At 43.1% G+C, this 15,238-nt stretch overlaps 1 protein-coding gene across 1 annotated transcript in view; it reads right to left on the bottom strand.

Annotated features, from left to right (window-relative positions):
- LOC139256360 (sorting nexin-25-like) overlaps positions 1–15,238 on the bottom strand; it is a gene marked incomplete at its 3' end in the record, with an annotated part of 215,905 nt that overhangs the window by 174,618 nt on the left and 26,049 nt on the right. The window contains exon 3 of the mRNA XM_070874206.1: positions 2,847–2,931. Coding sequence (XP_070730307.1) covers positions 2,847–2,931 — 85 coding nt within the window. The remainder of the gene's footprint in view (positions 1–2,846; positions 2,932–15,238) is intronic.

Raw genomic sequence — 15,238 nt, 5'->3', positions numbered from 1 at the left:
ATTTGGCTCTATATCAATAAAACATTATTACAGCCTGGCTCCACTCTCCTAGCTCAATGTTATTGATTTTACATAGGGTGCTGAAACTAATCAAGCTCAGTGACAAGTCACTATAGAGAAATTACAAAGTAATAAGATTGGGACTGCTACGGATGGACAAAGGACTAAAGTGACGAAGCAGTAAAATTTCAATAGAGGAGCTGTGTACCACAGTGAAGTAGACACAGGCTTTTCACCCCTATCAACTAGTTTCAAATCCAATCATCAGATTGGACGTTAATGGGGAAACTGAGGTGCCCTCTGCCCCAATTTCCAATCGTTGCTCGCTCAAAAACACGTGATCGGCATTTGAAAATCAGCCCCCCAATGTCATCCAATTTGACATTTAGAATGCAACATTTATTAGCTTTGCTGAGAATATGTTATAAATGTTTGTTACTCTGTGTGGAAGGGGAAAGCAGAAAGGACAGAAAGTTCTTCTAATATCTGTTGAGAGATGATCATTCTGATCTGTGTCAGCAAGTTTTGCACTCACGGTCTGGGTCATGGCCTTTCTCAAGCCTTGGTTTCCAATGAAAATAAGTGCAGTTCTGCAATTAAATTTAGAACAGACCCCAAGTCAAGGGATAATCTTTATTCATACTTAGTTCTCTTCAATGCGTCAGTGTCCCATTGATGTTAAGGTACACAATCTAACGTGGACATGCAAAATTAGGTTAAATGATTAAAGACTTGTTAAAACTTATCAAATGTGTTTGTGTGCATACATATTTTTATTATTAGTTCCTGGGATGTGGGTGTTGCTGGCAAGGCCAACATTTATTGCCCATCCCCAATTGACCTTGAGAAGGGGTGAACCGCTACAGTCCATGTGGTGAAGGTATTCCCACAGCGCGTTCGGGAGGAAGTTCCAGGATTTTGATGATGAATGAACGCCGATATATTTCCAAGTCAGGATATTGTGCAGCTTGGAGGGGAACTTGTAGGTGATGGTGTGCCGCTCTTGTCCTGTTGCGGGTTTGGAAGGGACTGTCGAAGTAACCTTAGCGAGTTGCTGCAGTGCATCTTGTCAATGGTACACATTGCAGCCACGGTGTGCTGGTGGTGGAGGGAGTGAATGTTTAAGGTGGTGGATGGGGTGCCAATCAAGCGGCTGCTTTGCCCTGGATGGTGTCAAGCTTTGAGTGCTGCTGGAGCTGCACTCATTCAGGGAAAAATATTCACCTGAACAACTTCACATTGACTGGATACTTTCAGGGAAAGATCAACACCATCCAAAATCTTTTTAACCTTTGTCATTGGCACGTCTTGATCTTGTAAGCATTTCCTGCTCCAATGCTCAAGACCAAATTACATTTATCCACAACAAAATCCAGCTGCCAATCTTACACTGGTAATCTGATCACGTGAGTTCTGCATCATTAGCAAGTCTTGTATTATCTAATCACCCGTCTCATACCATTTCTCAACAGTTTGAGAAGCAAGGGACCATAAGTCTCCATTAAAAACTGTCTCCAGCCAAAGCTCATTCTATTTATCATTTTCTGATTTTGATTGTCAAAATAATTTGAAATATACTTAGCAATTCCATAACCCATTAATTCCAAAAGTCTTTTTTGCTGTTTGCTCCCTTCCTTCCCTCCCCCACCAAGATTTTTAAAATTCTCCTTTCTTCTCTCCTAATGTGGAAGGTGCCCAGTATGCTGTGCTACAATTAAACAGGAGCCTGCCAGTACATCGTCCAGGTGGCCATGCTTCATAGGGCAGCCTAAATAGGAAGCATGAGCAGGCTGTTCAGCTGTGAGGACGATTGCAGCCGAGGAAGATCTAAACCTCACGCGCACACTTTCCATTGCATAGCAATCACAAGCAGGAATTTGGATTTCTATCTCAAGTACTCGGGCCAGTTGTACTTCTACAGTGCATGTGACATCCCTTTCAGCCCAGCTAAGGTCTATTAAGTATCATAAATGAAACAGCCTCCGCACTCCCAGTAATGATAAGCCTGGCCCTGTAATGTTTAGCCACATTACAATGAGTTTGTAAAAAGCTTATAAAATGTTTCTTTAAAAAGTTGGAAATATAGTACAAATATATTGGCCATCTTATTTCAGTATGCAAATTATTGTTTGCATCATTTGCCATCATAAACAGCATGCTATTTGTTTCTGTACCATAGAATCATAGTTTGCAGCACGGAAGGAGGCCATTTCGGCTCATCGTGTCCGTGCCGGCCAACAAAGAGCTACCCAGCCTAATCCCACTTTCCAGCTCTTGATCCGTAGCCCTGTAGGTTACGGCACTTCAAGTGCACATCCAAGTACTTTTTAAAATGTGGTGAGGGTTTCTGCCTCTACCACCCTTTTAGGCAGTGAGTTTCAGACCTCCACAACTCTCTGGGTGAAGACATTTCTCCTCAAATCCTCTCTAAATCTTCTACCAATTACTTTAAATCTATGCCCCCTAGTTTTTGCCCTCTCTGCTAAGAGAAATAGGCCCTTTCTATCCACTTTATCTAGGCCAGTCATAATTTTATACACCTCAATCAGGTCTCTCAGCCTCCTCTGTTGCAAGGTAAACAAACCCAGCCAATCCAAACTTTCCTCATAGCTAAGATTCCCTACTCCCGGCAACATCTTCGTAAATCTCCTCCGTACCCTCTCTGGTGCAATCACATCGTTCCTGTAATGTACCAATTATTTTTCAATGCCTTTGGATAACGCGAGTCCACTCCTCATGCCGTTCTACATTTGTAAGATACTCTCCGATCTGAGAAGTTATATAAATTGTCTATTCACCTTTCCTTGAAAAATCATCCTCTAGGAATTAATCAAAAGCAAACATACCTTCTTTCAAAGCTTTATCCATGTTGTGCGAAAGGACCACTCTTCGTGTCGGCACAGATTCAGATGAACTGCCCGACAGACGGCCCTGAAATTAAATATTTAAGCATCATGAATTTACTTGTCTAAAGCACAGATTCCATTTGATTTTACGTTTTTGTTTTTTAAAAAACCTACAAACTAATTCACTGTGGTCAACAGATAATTTTGATGCTCTAAGTAGTGCTGCCAACTCTGGTTGGATGTATTCCTGGAGGTTTAATTATAATGACCACCCGTCTCCCACAGCCCCGCTCCCACCACTGGTCATTCATCACATCCATCCTCATGGCACACCATCTTCCTACACCAACTGGAAAGCCAACAGACTCTTAATGACTCAACTGGATGATTCTCGACTGTCAAACAGCCTCCCCCGCAGCCCCCTCCAACTACTATATTTTTATAACGAATAAGCAAAACTGTTAAAAGAAAATGAAAAAAAAAATTGTTTTAATGCTCCTCCGATTTTTCTCCTGGGTTGCTCACAGCAGTGTCCTGGAAATTAATCTTCAATTTCTGGAGACTCCAGGACAATCCTGGAGTGTTATAGAATCATAAAATGGTTACAGCACAGAAGGCCATTCGGCCTGTCGAGCCCATGCCGGCTCTTTGCAAAAGCAACTCAGCTAGTCCCACTCCCCCGCCTTTTCCCCGTACCCCTGCAAATATTTTTCTTTCAGGTACTTATCCAACTCCCTTTTGAAAGCCATGATTGAGTCTACCTCCACCACCAGGCAGTGCATTCCAGATCCTAACCACTCGCTGTATAAAAATATGGTTCTTCTAATGTCGCCTTTGGTTCTTTTGTCAATCACCTTAAATCTGAGTCCTATGGTTTTCGACCATTCTGCCAATGTAAACAGTTTCTCTCTAAACCGGAGCTCTAGCATGGTGGCTAGGATATTAAACAAGTAGCTTGACACAGGTTGGGTCTGGACACCATCATAACCACTCTTTTATCTGTCAATTGAAGGTTGGCACTGGTTCCTGGATTTCTTTTTTTTCATCTTCCAATGTGGTTCTGCATTCACTCTGCTGTTAGATGATGTGAACCACCATTTTGTTTCAGGATAATGGAAATCCTTTGAAATGCAGGATATTGGTGATATACATTTTCAGGATTATATATAGAAAGACTTGCATTTAATTAAGTACTTTTGGAGGGTAGTCACTGTTGTAATGTAATAGAGCATTACAACACGGCGCAGCATGGGCCAGCCCACACTGCGATAGTCTCCAGTTGTCTTGGTTAATCCTTGCCATTGGACCAAGACCTAGCTCTGTCAAGCCCATGTGGTGGCTGGTGTGCAACAGCCACCACACGTTAAAAAAATCCACGCACAGGCATCTTCCACCCTTCAACATGTAGATTGGGACCTCGAATATTAGCTCCTTCATTGAAATACCTGTGAACTCATTCCTTTTTGGGGTGGAAGCAAGTCATCCTCCATACAAGGGACTGCCGATGATGATGATGGTAAAGCTGAAATTCTGATTCCCCAGTAACTTTGGAGTCTATAAAACAGGCCTTGAGCCACTATAAAGAAAAGCTCACAGGTTTAGCAGAATGCTGCTAAAATATTTTATTGTGCAAGTACCCTGTATACAGAATTCCATCAGTCCTTTATTCATTAACTTGAAAATTAAAGATTCTACGATTGGCAGAATCAAAAAGGTCAACACATTATGCGCAAAACGTTAGACATAAAACTAGCCAGAAAGTCATTACAGATCAAAATACTTAACTAATAAGCAAGAGACCTGGAGAATGCAAAGAAGTTAGGAACATACAACGCCGTTCAGTCCATCATTTCAATGCATGCACTTGTGAAATCACCTCTTACATTCACTGGACAGTTCCCAAACTTCCAATAATAAAGGGATAAAGAACATAAGAAATAGGAGCAGGAGTAGGCCATACGGCCCCTCAAGCCTGCTCCGCCATTCAATAAGATCATGGCTGATCTGATCATGGACTCAGCTCCACTTCCCCGCCCTCTCCCCATAACCCATTATCATTTAAGAAACTGAGTATTTTTGTCTTAAATTTATTCAATGTCCCAGCTTCCACAGCTCTCTGAGGCAGCGAATACCACAGATTTACAAACCTCAGAAGAAATTTCTCCTCATCTCTGTTTTAAATGGACGGCCCCTTATTCTAAGATTATGCCCTCCAGTTCTAGTCTCCCCCATCAGTGGAAACATCCTCTCTGCATCCACCTTGTCAAGCCCCCTCATAATCTTATACATTTCAATAAGATCACCTCTCATTCTGCTGAATTCCAATGAGTAGAGGACCAACCTAAATCAACCTTTCCTCATAAGTCAACCCCCTCATCTCTGGAATCAACCGAGTGAACCTTCTCTGAATTGCCTCCAAAGCAAGTATATCCTTTCGTAAATATGGAAACCAAAACTGCATGCAGTATTCCAGGTGTGGCCTCACCAATACCTTATATAGCTGTAGCAAGACTTCTCTGCTTTTATACTCCATCCCCATTGCAATAAAGGCCAAGATACCATTGGCCTTCCTGATCACTTGCTGTACCTGCATACTATCCTTTTGTGTTTCATGCACAACTCTAACCCTAACCCCCAGGTCCCGTTGTACTGCGGCACTTTGAAATATTTCTCCATTTAGATAATAACTTCTCTGAGTTTTTCTGCCAAAGTGCATGACTTCACACTTTCCAACATTATACTCTGCCAAATTTTTGCTCATTCACTTAGCCTGTCTATGGCCTTTTGCAGATTTTGTGTGTCTTCCTCACACATTACTTTTCCTCCCATCTTTGTATCGTCAGAAAACTTGGCTATGTTACACTCAGTCCCTTCTTTCAAGTCGTTAATATAGATTGGAAATAGTTGGGGTCCCAGCACTGATCCCTGCGGCACCCCACGAGTTACTGGTTGCCAACCAGAGAATGAACCATTCATCCCGACTCTGTTTTCTGTTAATTAGCCAATTCTCTATCCATGCTAATATACTACCCGCAACCCCGTGAACCTTTATCTTGTGCAGTAACCTTTTATGTGGCACCTTGTCAAATGCCTTCTGGAAGTCCAAATACACCACAAGCATTGGTTCCCCTTTATCCACCCTGCTTGTTACATCTTCAAAGAACTCCAGCAAATTTGTCAAACATGACTTCCCCTTCATAAATCCATGCTGACTCTGCCTGACCAAATTTTGCTTTTCCAAATGTCCTGCTACTGCTTCTTTAATAACAGACTCCAATATTTTCCCAACCACAGATGTTAGGCTAACTGGTCTATAGTTTCCTGCTTTTTGTCTGCCTCCTTTTTTTAAATAGGGGCATTACATTGGCAGTTTTCCAATCTGCTGGGACCTCCCCAGAATCCAGGGAATTTTGGTAAATTACAACCAATGCATCCACTATCCCTGCCGCTACTTCTCTTAAGACCCTAGGATGCAAGCCATCAGGTCCAGGGGATTAACCTAGAAACACAGAATTTAGGTGCAGGAGTCGGCCATTCGGCTCTTCGAGCCTGCACCACCATTCGATAAGATCATGGTTGATCATTCCCTCAGTACCCCTTTCCTGCTTTCTCGCCATACCCCTTGATCCCCTCAGCTGTAAGGGCCATATCTAACTCCCTCTTGAATATATCCAATGAGTTATTTCAATGGTGAAACAGCATTTGATCCTACCACTCCATGTGGCTGTAAGATTCACAATGTAACTCAGCCACTTCAGATCACTGTTGGACTGACAGCTTCTGCCACCTGTGATAACAGGATTGAGGCCAGTTCTGTGCCTCTGCACTCTGTGAGTGATAATGTTCTCACTGTGTGCGATTTATCTGCCTTTAGTCCCATTATCTTACTGAGTACCACCTCCTTAGTGATTGTGATTGTGTTAAGTTCCTCCCCCCCTTATAGCCCCTAGACTATCCACTGTCGGAATATTGTTAGTGTCCTCTACCGTAAAGACTGATACAAAATATTTGTTCAGGGTTTCTGCCATCTCCATGTTCCCCATTACTAATTTCCTGCTCTCGTCCTCTAAGGGACCAACATTTACTTTAGCCACCCTTTTCCTTTTTATATATCTATAGAAACTCTTGCTATCTGTTTTTATATTTTATGCTAGTTTACTTTAATAGTCTATATCCCTTTCTTCATCATTTTTTTTAGTCGTTCTTTGCTGGCTTTTAAAAGCTTCCCAGTCTTCTGTCCTTCCACTAGTTTTGGCCACTTTGTATGCCCTTGTTTTTTATTGAATACCATCCTTTATTTCTTTAGTTAGTCCCGGAGATTCCCAATATTCATAAAATAACTGGATGAGTTGTCCTCAACATTTTGATGTTACAACGGACTGCTTCTCACTAAATTCAGAGGTATTGGGGATTCTTTTTTCATTAATGGTAGCTTGGTTTTTCCAAGTTAACTGTTTGTGTTTCAATAAAAAATCTGCTGTTGAGGGGATGCATCTTTCATTTCCCCCAGTCTCCCAAGCCAAGCATCTGTTGTGGAGGGAGGGTGGATGCTCGAACTGCTCCCAGGCCTGGCAATGCTATTTGACTAATGTTTAGTCAACAAAGGCAGACATTGATGCGGAGATTCAACATCGCCTCCAGTGCAGCCTTTGGCCGCTGGAGGAAGAGTGTTTGAAGACCAGCCCCTCAAATCTCCCACCAAGCTCATGGTCTACAGGGCTGTAGTAATACCCACTCTCCTGTATGGATCAGAGGCTTGGACAATATACAGAAGACACCTCAAGTCACTGGAGATATATCACCAATGATGTCTCCGCAAGATCCTGCAAATCCACTGGGAGGACAGGCGCACCAGCATCAGTGTCCTCGACCAGGCAAACATCCCCAGCATTGAAGCACTGACCACACTCGATCAGCTTCGCTGGGCAGGCCTCGTAATTTGCATGCCAGACACGAGGCTCCCTAAGCAATTGCTCTATGCGGAGCTCCTTCACGGCAAACGAGCCAAAGGTGGGCCGCGGAAACGTTACAAGGACACCCTCAAAGCCTCCCTGGTAAAGTGCGACATCACCACTGACACCTGGGAGTCCCTGGCCGAAGACCGCCCTAGGTGGATAAAGTGCATCTGGGAGGGCATTGAGCTCTTCGAATCTCAACGCCGCGAGCGTGAAGAGGTCAGGCGCAGGCAGCGGAAAGAACGTGCAGCAAATCTGTCCCACCCCCCTTCCCCCGACAAATGTCTGTCCCACCAGTGACAGGGTCTGTGGCTCTCGTATTGGACTGTTCAGCCACCAAAGCACTCACTTTAGGAGTGGAAGCAAGTCTTCCTCGATTCCAAGGGACTGCCTATGATGATGAGGAGATGTTTGATAGTATTGTGGTTATGATCCCAAGTTGAAATCCCACCAGGTTGTGAAACTGAATTCAATAAACCTGGTCATTTGTAGCCTAGCTCCTGAAAAAAAGCAACCACGAAAGCTGCTGCAATGTTATATAAATCTAAATGGTTCCCCAATGTCCTTCAGGAAGAGAATCTGCCACCTCAAACTAGTCTGGTCTACATGTGACACCATCCCATATTACATGACTGATTCTTAAATGCCATCTGAAATGGCCTAGCAAGCCACTCAATTGTAAAAGCAATTGCTTCGAGTAAAGGTCCAACTTCTCAAGGCAACTAGGGTGGGCAATGAGTGCAGCCTTGCCAGTATCATTCACATCAAGAACATTTTTTTTTTTAAACTGTGCAAATCCAGGGGATGGTTCTCTTCATAGTTTTCTGTACCCTTGCCTGACCTAGAAGTAGATCCCCAAAGCAGTCAGAGCGGAGACTGATTATTTAGGAAATTAAGCCTGCACCTCCCATGTCAATGCTTAGCATGCCAATCCTGCACACAGTTGGTAAGAAAGTTAAATATTAATAAAAAACAGACTTTTCCCTATATTTAAAGGGGGATCAAATGTCGCCTTAGTTTGTTACACCCAGTGTGTTAAAAGTAATATGCCTATATCTCTAACTTGCAATTATTTTGGTGACTGGTCACTCATTCTTGAGACAGGCCTCTGAATTCAATGGCAAACAGTGAGTGGGATTAAATCTGCCATAGGAGCTTAAAATTATATTTAGGCTATATATTTTTTGATATTGCTATCAAACATGTTAGATTTAGGTATGTGCACCAATACCAACTGAATGATTAACATGAAGAAGCAGAACACACATTTATATAGCGCCTTTCACAACCTCAGGGCGTTCAAAAGCATTCAAAGTACACTTGAAATGTAGTCACTGTTATAACGTAGGAAACATGGCTGCCAATTTATGCACAAGGTCCCACAAGGGTACAGCAGTTATCATAGGTGACTTTAATCTACATATTGATTGGGCTAACCAAATTGGTAGCAGTACTGTGGAGGAGGATTTCCTGGAGTGTATAAGGGATAGTTTTCTAGACCAGTATGTCGAGGAACCAACTAGAGAGCAGGCCATCCTAGACTGGGTCTTGTGTAACGAGAGAGGATTAATTAGCAATCTGGTCGTGCGGGGCCCCCTTGGGGAAGAGTGACCATAATATGGTACAATTCTTCATTAAGATGGAGAGTGGCACAATTAATTCAGAGACTAGGGTCCTGAACTTAAAGAAAGGAAACTTCAACGTTATGAGACGTGAATTGACTAGGATAGACTGGAGAATGATACTTAAAGGGTTGAGGGTGGATAGGCAATGGCAGACATTTAAAGATCACATGGATGAACTACAACAATTGTACATCCATGTTTGGTGTAAAAATAAAAAAGGGAAGGTGGTTCAACCGTGGCTAACAAGGGAAATTAGGGAGAGTGTTAAATCCAAGGAAGAGGCATATAAATTGGTCAGTAAAAGCAGCAAACCTGAGGACTGGGAGAAATTTAGAATTCAGCAGAGGAGGACTAAGGGTTTAATTAGGAGGGGGAAAATAGAGTATGAGTGTAAGCTTGCAGGGAACATAAAAACTGACTGCAAAAGCTTCTTATAGATGTGAAGAGAAAAAGATTTGTGAAGACTAATGTAGGTCCATTGCAGTCAGAATCAGGCGAATTCATAATGGGGAACAAGGAAATGGCAGAAAGTTGAACAAATACTTTGGTTCTGTCTTCACTAAGGAAGACACAAATAACCTCCTGAAAATACTGGGGGACTGAGGGGCTAGCGAGAAGGGAGAACTGAGGGAAATCTTTATCAGTCAGGAAATGGTGTTAGGGAAATTGAAGGGACAGAAGGCCGATAAATCCCCAGAGCCTGATAGTCTGCATCCCAGAGTACTTAAGGAAGTGGCCCCAGAAATAGTAGATGCATTGGTGGTCATTTTCCAACATTCCATGGACTCTGGATCAGTTCCTATGGATTGGAGGGTAGCTAATATAACCCCACTTTTTAAAAAAAGGAGAGAAAACAGGGAATTATAGACCGGTTAAGCCTGACATCAGTGGTGGGGAAAATGCTGGAATCAATTATTAAAGAAGCATCTGGAAAGCAGTGAAAGGATCGGTCCAAGTCAGCATGGATTTAAGAAAGGGAAATCATGTTTGACAAATCTCCTAGAGTTTTTTGAGGATGTAACTAGTAGAGTGGATAAGGGAGAACCAGCGGATGTGGGGTATTTGGACTTTCAAAAGGCTTTTGACAAGGTCCCACACACGAGATTAGTGCGCAAAATTAAGGTATATGGTATTGGGGGTGATATATTGACGTGGATAGAGAACTGGTTGGCAGACAGGAAGCAAAGAGTGGGAAGAAACGGGTCCTTTTCAGAATGGCAGGCAATGACTAGTGGGGTGCCACAGGATTCAGTGCTGGGACCCCAGCTATTTACAATATACATTAATGATTTAGATGAAGGAATTGAATGTAATGTCTCCAAGTTTGCAGATGACACTAAGCTGGGTGACAGTGTGAGCTGCAAGGAGGATGCTAAGAGGCTGCAGGGGGACTTGGACAAGTTAGGTGAATGGGCAAATGCAGTATAATGTGGATAAATGTGAGGTTATCCACTTTGGTGGCAAAACAAGTAAGGCAGATTATCTGAATGGTGACAAATTAGTAAAAGGGGAGATACAATGAGACCTGGGTGTCATGGTACATCAGTCATCGAAGGTAGGCATGCAAGTACAGCAGGCAGTAAAGAAAGCAAATGGCATGCTGGCCTTCATAGCGAGGGGATTTGAGTATAGGAGCAGGGAGGTCTTACTGCAGCTGTACAGGGCCTTGGTGAGACCACACCATGAGTAGTGTATGCAGTTTTGGTCTCCTAATCTGAGGAAGGACGTGCTTGCTATTGAGGGAGTGTAGTGAAGGTTCACCAGACTGATTCCCGGGATGGCAGGACTGACATATGAGAAAAGGCTGGATCGGCTAGGCTTACACTCACTGGAAATTAAAAGAATGAGAGGGGATCTCATAGAAACTTATAAAATTCTGACGGGACTGGACAGGTTAGATGCAGGTAGAATGTTCCCGATGTTGGGGAAGTCCAGAACCAGGGGTCAGAGTCTAAAGATAAGGGGTAAGCCATATAGGACCGAGATGAGGAGAAATTTCTTCACCCAGAGGGTTGTGAACCTGTGGAATTCTCTGCCACAGAAAGTTGTTGAGGCCAGTTCATTGGACATATTCAAAAGGGAGGTAGATGTGGCCCTTACGGCTAAAGGGATCAGGGGGTATGGAGAGAAGGCAGGGGTGGGGTACTGAAGTTGCATGATCAGCCATGATCATAATGAATGGTGGTGCAGGCTCGAAGGGCCGAATGGCCTGCTCTTGCAACTATTTTCTATGTTTCTATGTTTAACAGCAACGTGATAATGACCAGATAATATGTTTTTGTTGTGATGTTTGTTGAGGAATAAATATTGGCCAGAATACTGGGGAGAACTTGTCTGTTCTCCTTCGAAATAGTACCAAGGGATCTCCTACGTGCACGTGAGGGGGTAGACGGGGCCTCGGTCTAACATCTCATCTGAAAGGCGGCACCTCAGACAGTGTAGCACTCCTTCAGTACTGCATTAGAGTGTGAGTCTCGATTTTGTGCTCAAGTCTCGAGTAGGAGACTTAATCCCACTGAGCCAAGGCAATCGAAAATCAGATGGTGACAAAAAAGCAAGATAAAACATCAAGTCAAAATCTTTTATTTTTCCGTAAACAAAATCTGATCTACCCATCAGGAAATATCACTACTATCCATTCTTATTTGTGGAAGGAAGATCTGATGCTGAAACTATTTGGAGGGCGGGGATAAACATTAACAAACGAAAGTGAATTTTGCCGATAGCACCTTAAAACCTAAACCACTACAAATGAAGAACATAAGTATTAGAACCAAACAGCACTAGTCTGGACTCCAGTTACCTTCACCTCCACAACAGGGCAAATTTACAAGAAGATAAAAATTTATAGAAAGCTGACCTTTCTCCCCAACTACGTGAAGGTGATCATGGGCATTGCTCTAACATTACAACCTACATGTTCCATAGATGGCACCTGCTCATTTCCAAAATGTTTAGTTAAATAACTCAGATTTACATTATTCATAGCCCTCTGCAATTTAAAACTTCAACCTGCCACTTATGCAAATATAGAAGATATATTCAAATAGCCCAGTTTGGAAAGATCACCAGTATAATCAAATTCAAGATTGACTGAGTGCAACTTAGTTTGAGAATCTTTAATAAATGCATCCCATTATAATTTACAAAGATGCTAAAGACAGAAGCCTGAAAGAATTCCCAACTCTAAACCGAGGGTCCCAACCGTGTTACCATAGTTTTAGGTTCAGCATCTACACTGGTAACCTTGTCAAAAGCTAAATGTGAAGCACTTCTGAGCAGCACTTGCTGCAAAATAAGCTGTCTCTTTGAATACTGTGCCACAGTTTGTAGGCATTATTACAGGGCTTTGTGTTTTTTGATTCCCAAGCAGAGCTCTCAGTCTCAATCAGGCCAACAACTAAAGGGAAGCAGAGATGGCACAGGGGTAAGGGCCCACATAATGAATTAGATTGAGCAAGTCGATTCATGTCATCTCACCAGCTAATTAGGGCAAAGCAGTCAGAGGCTTCAAAGCAGCTTGACTCCCCACACTTTGTCAGCTAACAGATTGTAGCACAGGAAAGGGGGTGAAGTAATACTAAATCAAGTCTTTCTAACTACAATGGTGAAGACAAGTTACAAGGAGAAAGTTTTTTTTTACTGCAATTCTTTTTGAATCCTATCTTCTTCTTAGGCAGTCCCTCGGAGTCGAGGATGATTTGCTTCCACACTATGAGTTCTCAGGTGACTGATGAGACCAATGCAGGACCTATAGTCTCTGTCACAGGTGGGGCAGATGGTGGTTGAAGGGACGGTTGGGTGGGGTGTTTGGGTCGTCGTGCGCTCCTTCCGCTGTTTGCACTAGACTTCCGCGTGCTCCCGGCGAAGAGACTCGAGATGTTCGGCGCCTTCTCGGATGTTTTTCCTCCACTTTGAGTGGTCTTAAGCCAGGGATTCCTATAAAACTCTACTGTATGACCACGCGCACACACAGAAATCCATCCTACTCAGCAGCATAATCACTATGCCCTCTAAACCTGGACTGTAACAGGATCACAAATTGCTGCAAAAGTTCAAGAGGTATACGCTACTTGTGCCTACACACTACAGCATGCACAAGCACAATGCAGGATACATCCCAGCAGTTCGTGCTAAAGCTATAAAAGTAACCTCTGGCTTGAAAATCCTTTACATAAGATAAGAACATAAGAATTAGGAGCAGGAGTAGGCCATATGGGCCTGCTCCACCATTCAATAAGATCATGGCTGATCTTTGACCTCAACTCCACTTTCCTGCCCGATCCCCATAATCCCTTCATTCCCCTGGAGTCCAAAAATCTACCCATCTCAGCCTTGAATATACTCAACGACTTAGCATCCACAGTCCTTTTACGTAGAGAATTCCAAAGATTCACAACCCTCTGAGTGAAGAATTTCCTCCTCAGCGCATCATACTCATCACATGGCAAAGTTGTGTATCTATGACTCTGCCCATGGGATAAAGAAAGGAGTTGGATGTGCATAGTAGCTTAATGTCTCACAGCTCTTCAAATACAATGAACTACTTTGAAGGGCAGTAACTGTTACTGTGCAGGCAAACGTGGCAGCCATTTTAAAGCAACAAAAAAATCTCAGTTGAGATGAATCATTAATTCATCTGGTTTTGGTGGTACTGGTTGAGGGAGGAATGCTCTTCCTGGAAACAGAGTTCCCCGCCCTCCTCGAAAGGTGCTAAGGATTCTTCAGCAGACACTTGAACCACTGGAAGACAGGGCGTCATTAGAAGAAAGGCGCCTCCAACAATGCAGCATTCCCTCAGGATACCACAGATTACATCATCCCCGAAGAGGCTGCTGCCATTTGCTCGCTTCACAGTGCTGCAGGGATATTAAAGCCTGATTAACAAGGTTCAAAATTCAGTTAACATGTGGTCCAACACTGTTGAAATCTAAGAGAATGACAATGCAAGCAGCATTGAAATAGCTTTTCTCAGCGATCATGGATTAATCCTTTCATTTGTATTCTTCTAAACAGCAATGTCATCTACCCACAATGAGTCAGCACAAATTATCAATAATGATAGTTGCTGAATTAACATTGCCCAAGCGGGATGGGACTTCAAATTAAAGCGTCTGTTGCATCATTTTGTAAATGGGCTACCCAAAAAGACCAGAAGACATATGATGAGAACTGGTTTGTTGCCAAGAAGTAATGTGCTCAGTGAAAGAAGGAACCGTGGCAGCTGTTGGCAGGCCAGATAGGTTGAAATGATTGGAAGCTACAGTCATACCCCTTCAATTCAAACATATTTAGGTTGATGGCAAATGTTTCAGCAGAGAAGGAAAGAAATCAAACTATTAATAACAAAATCTCTGGGATATGGAAAATGGGATCCCAATCGACTGTCAGAATCAGAGAAAAAAGACCTCTGTTGAAAGGAAGATTTCTATGAACAATGAATCAAATTGAATGCTGGCAGAGACTTCAGATTATTGTGTCCTCGGCAGGTTCCAGAATCTGGAATTCCGAAAACCATAACGGTCTGAAAACCGGACATTTTTGAGGCGGGTAAGATGGCGCCATCGGGCAGCGAGGAACGAGTACACAGGTAAAAAACGCAACACCAGGGGGCCGCGGGAATCGGCAGGCCGCGAGGAGTGGTGGGAATCGTGGGTGGCGAGAAGTGGAGGATCGGCGGGCAGCGAGGAGCGCCAACAGCGAGGTCAGAAATCCAGCAAAACCCAAAAACCGGCACAGACTCGGTCCCGAGGTGGCCAGATTTCAGACATTATACCTGTATAGGAAAAACAAAACATTAACACAGTGAAGT

The sequence above is a fragment of the Pristiophorus japonicus genome, unplaced genomic scaffold (genome assembly GCF_044704955.1).
Source record: "Pristiophorus japonicus isolate sPriJap1 unplaced genomic scaffold, sPriJap1.hap1 HAP1_SCAFFOLD_710, whole genome shotgun sequence".
NCBI lineage: Eukaryota > Metazoa > Chordata > Chondrichthyes > Pristiophoridae > Pristiophorus > Pristiophorus japonicus.
The sequence above is the reverse complement of the archived record's forward strand: the minus strand, read 5'-3'. Positions and strand labels throughout refer to the sequence as shown.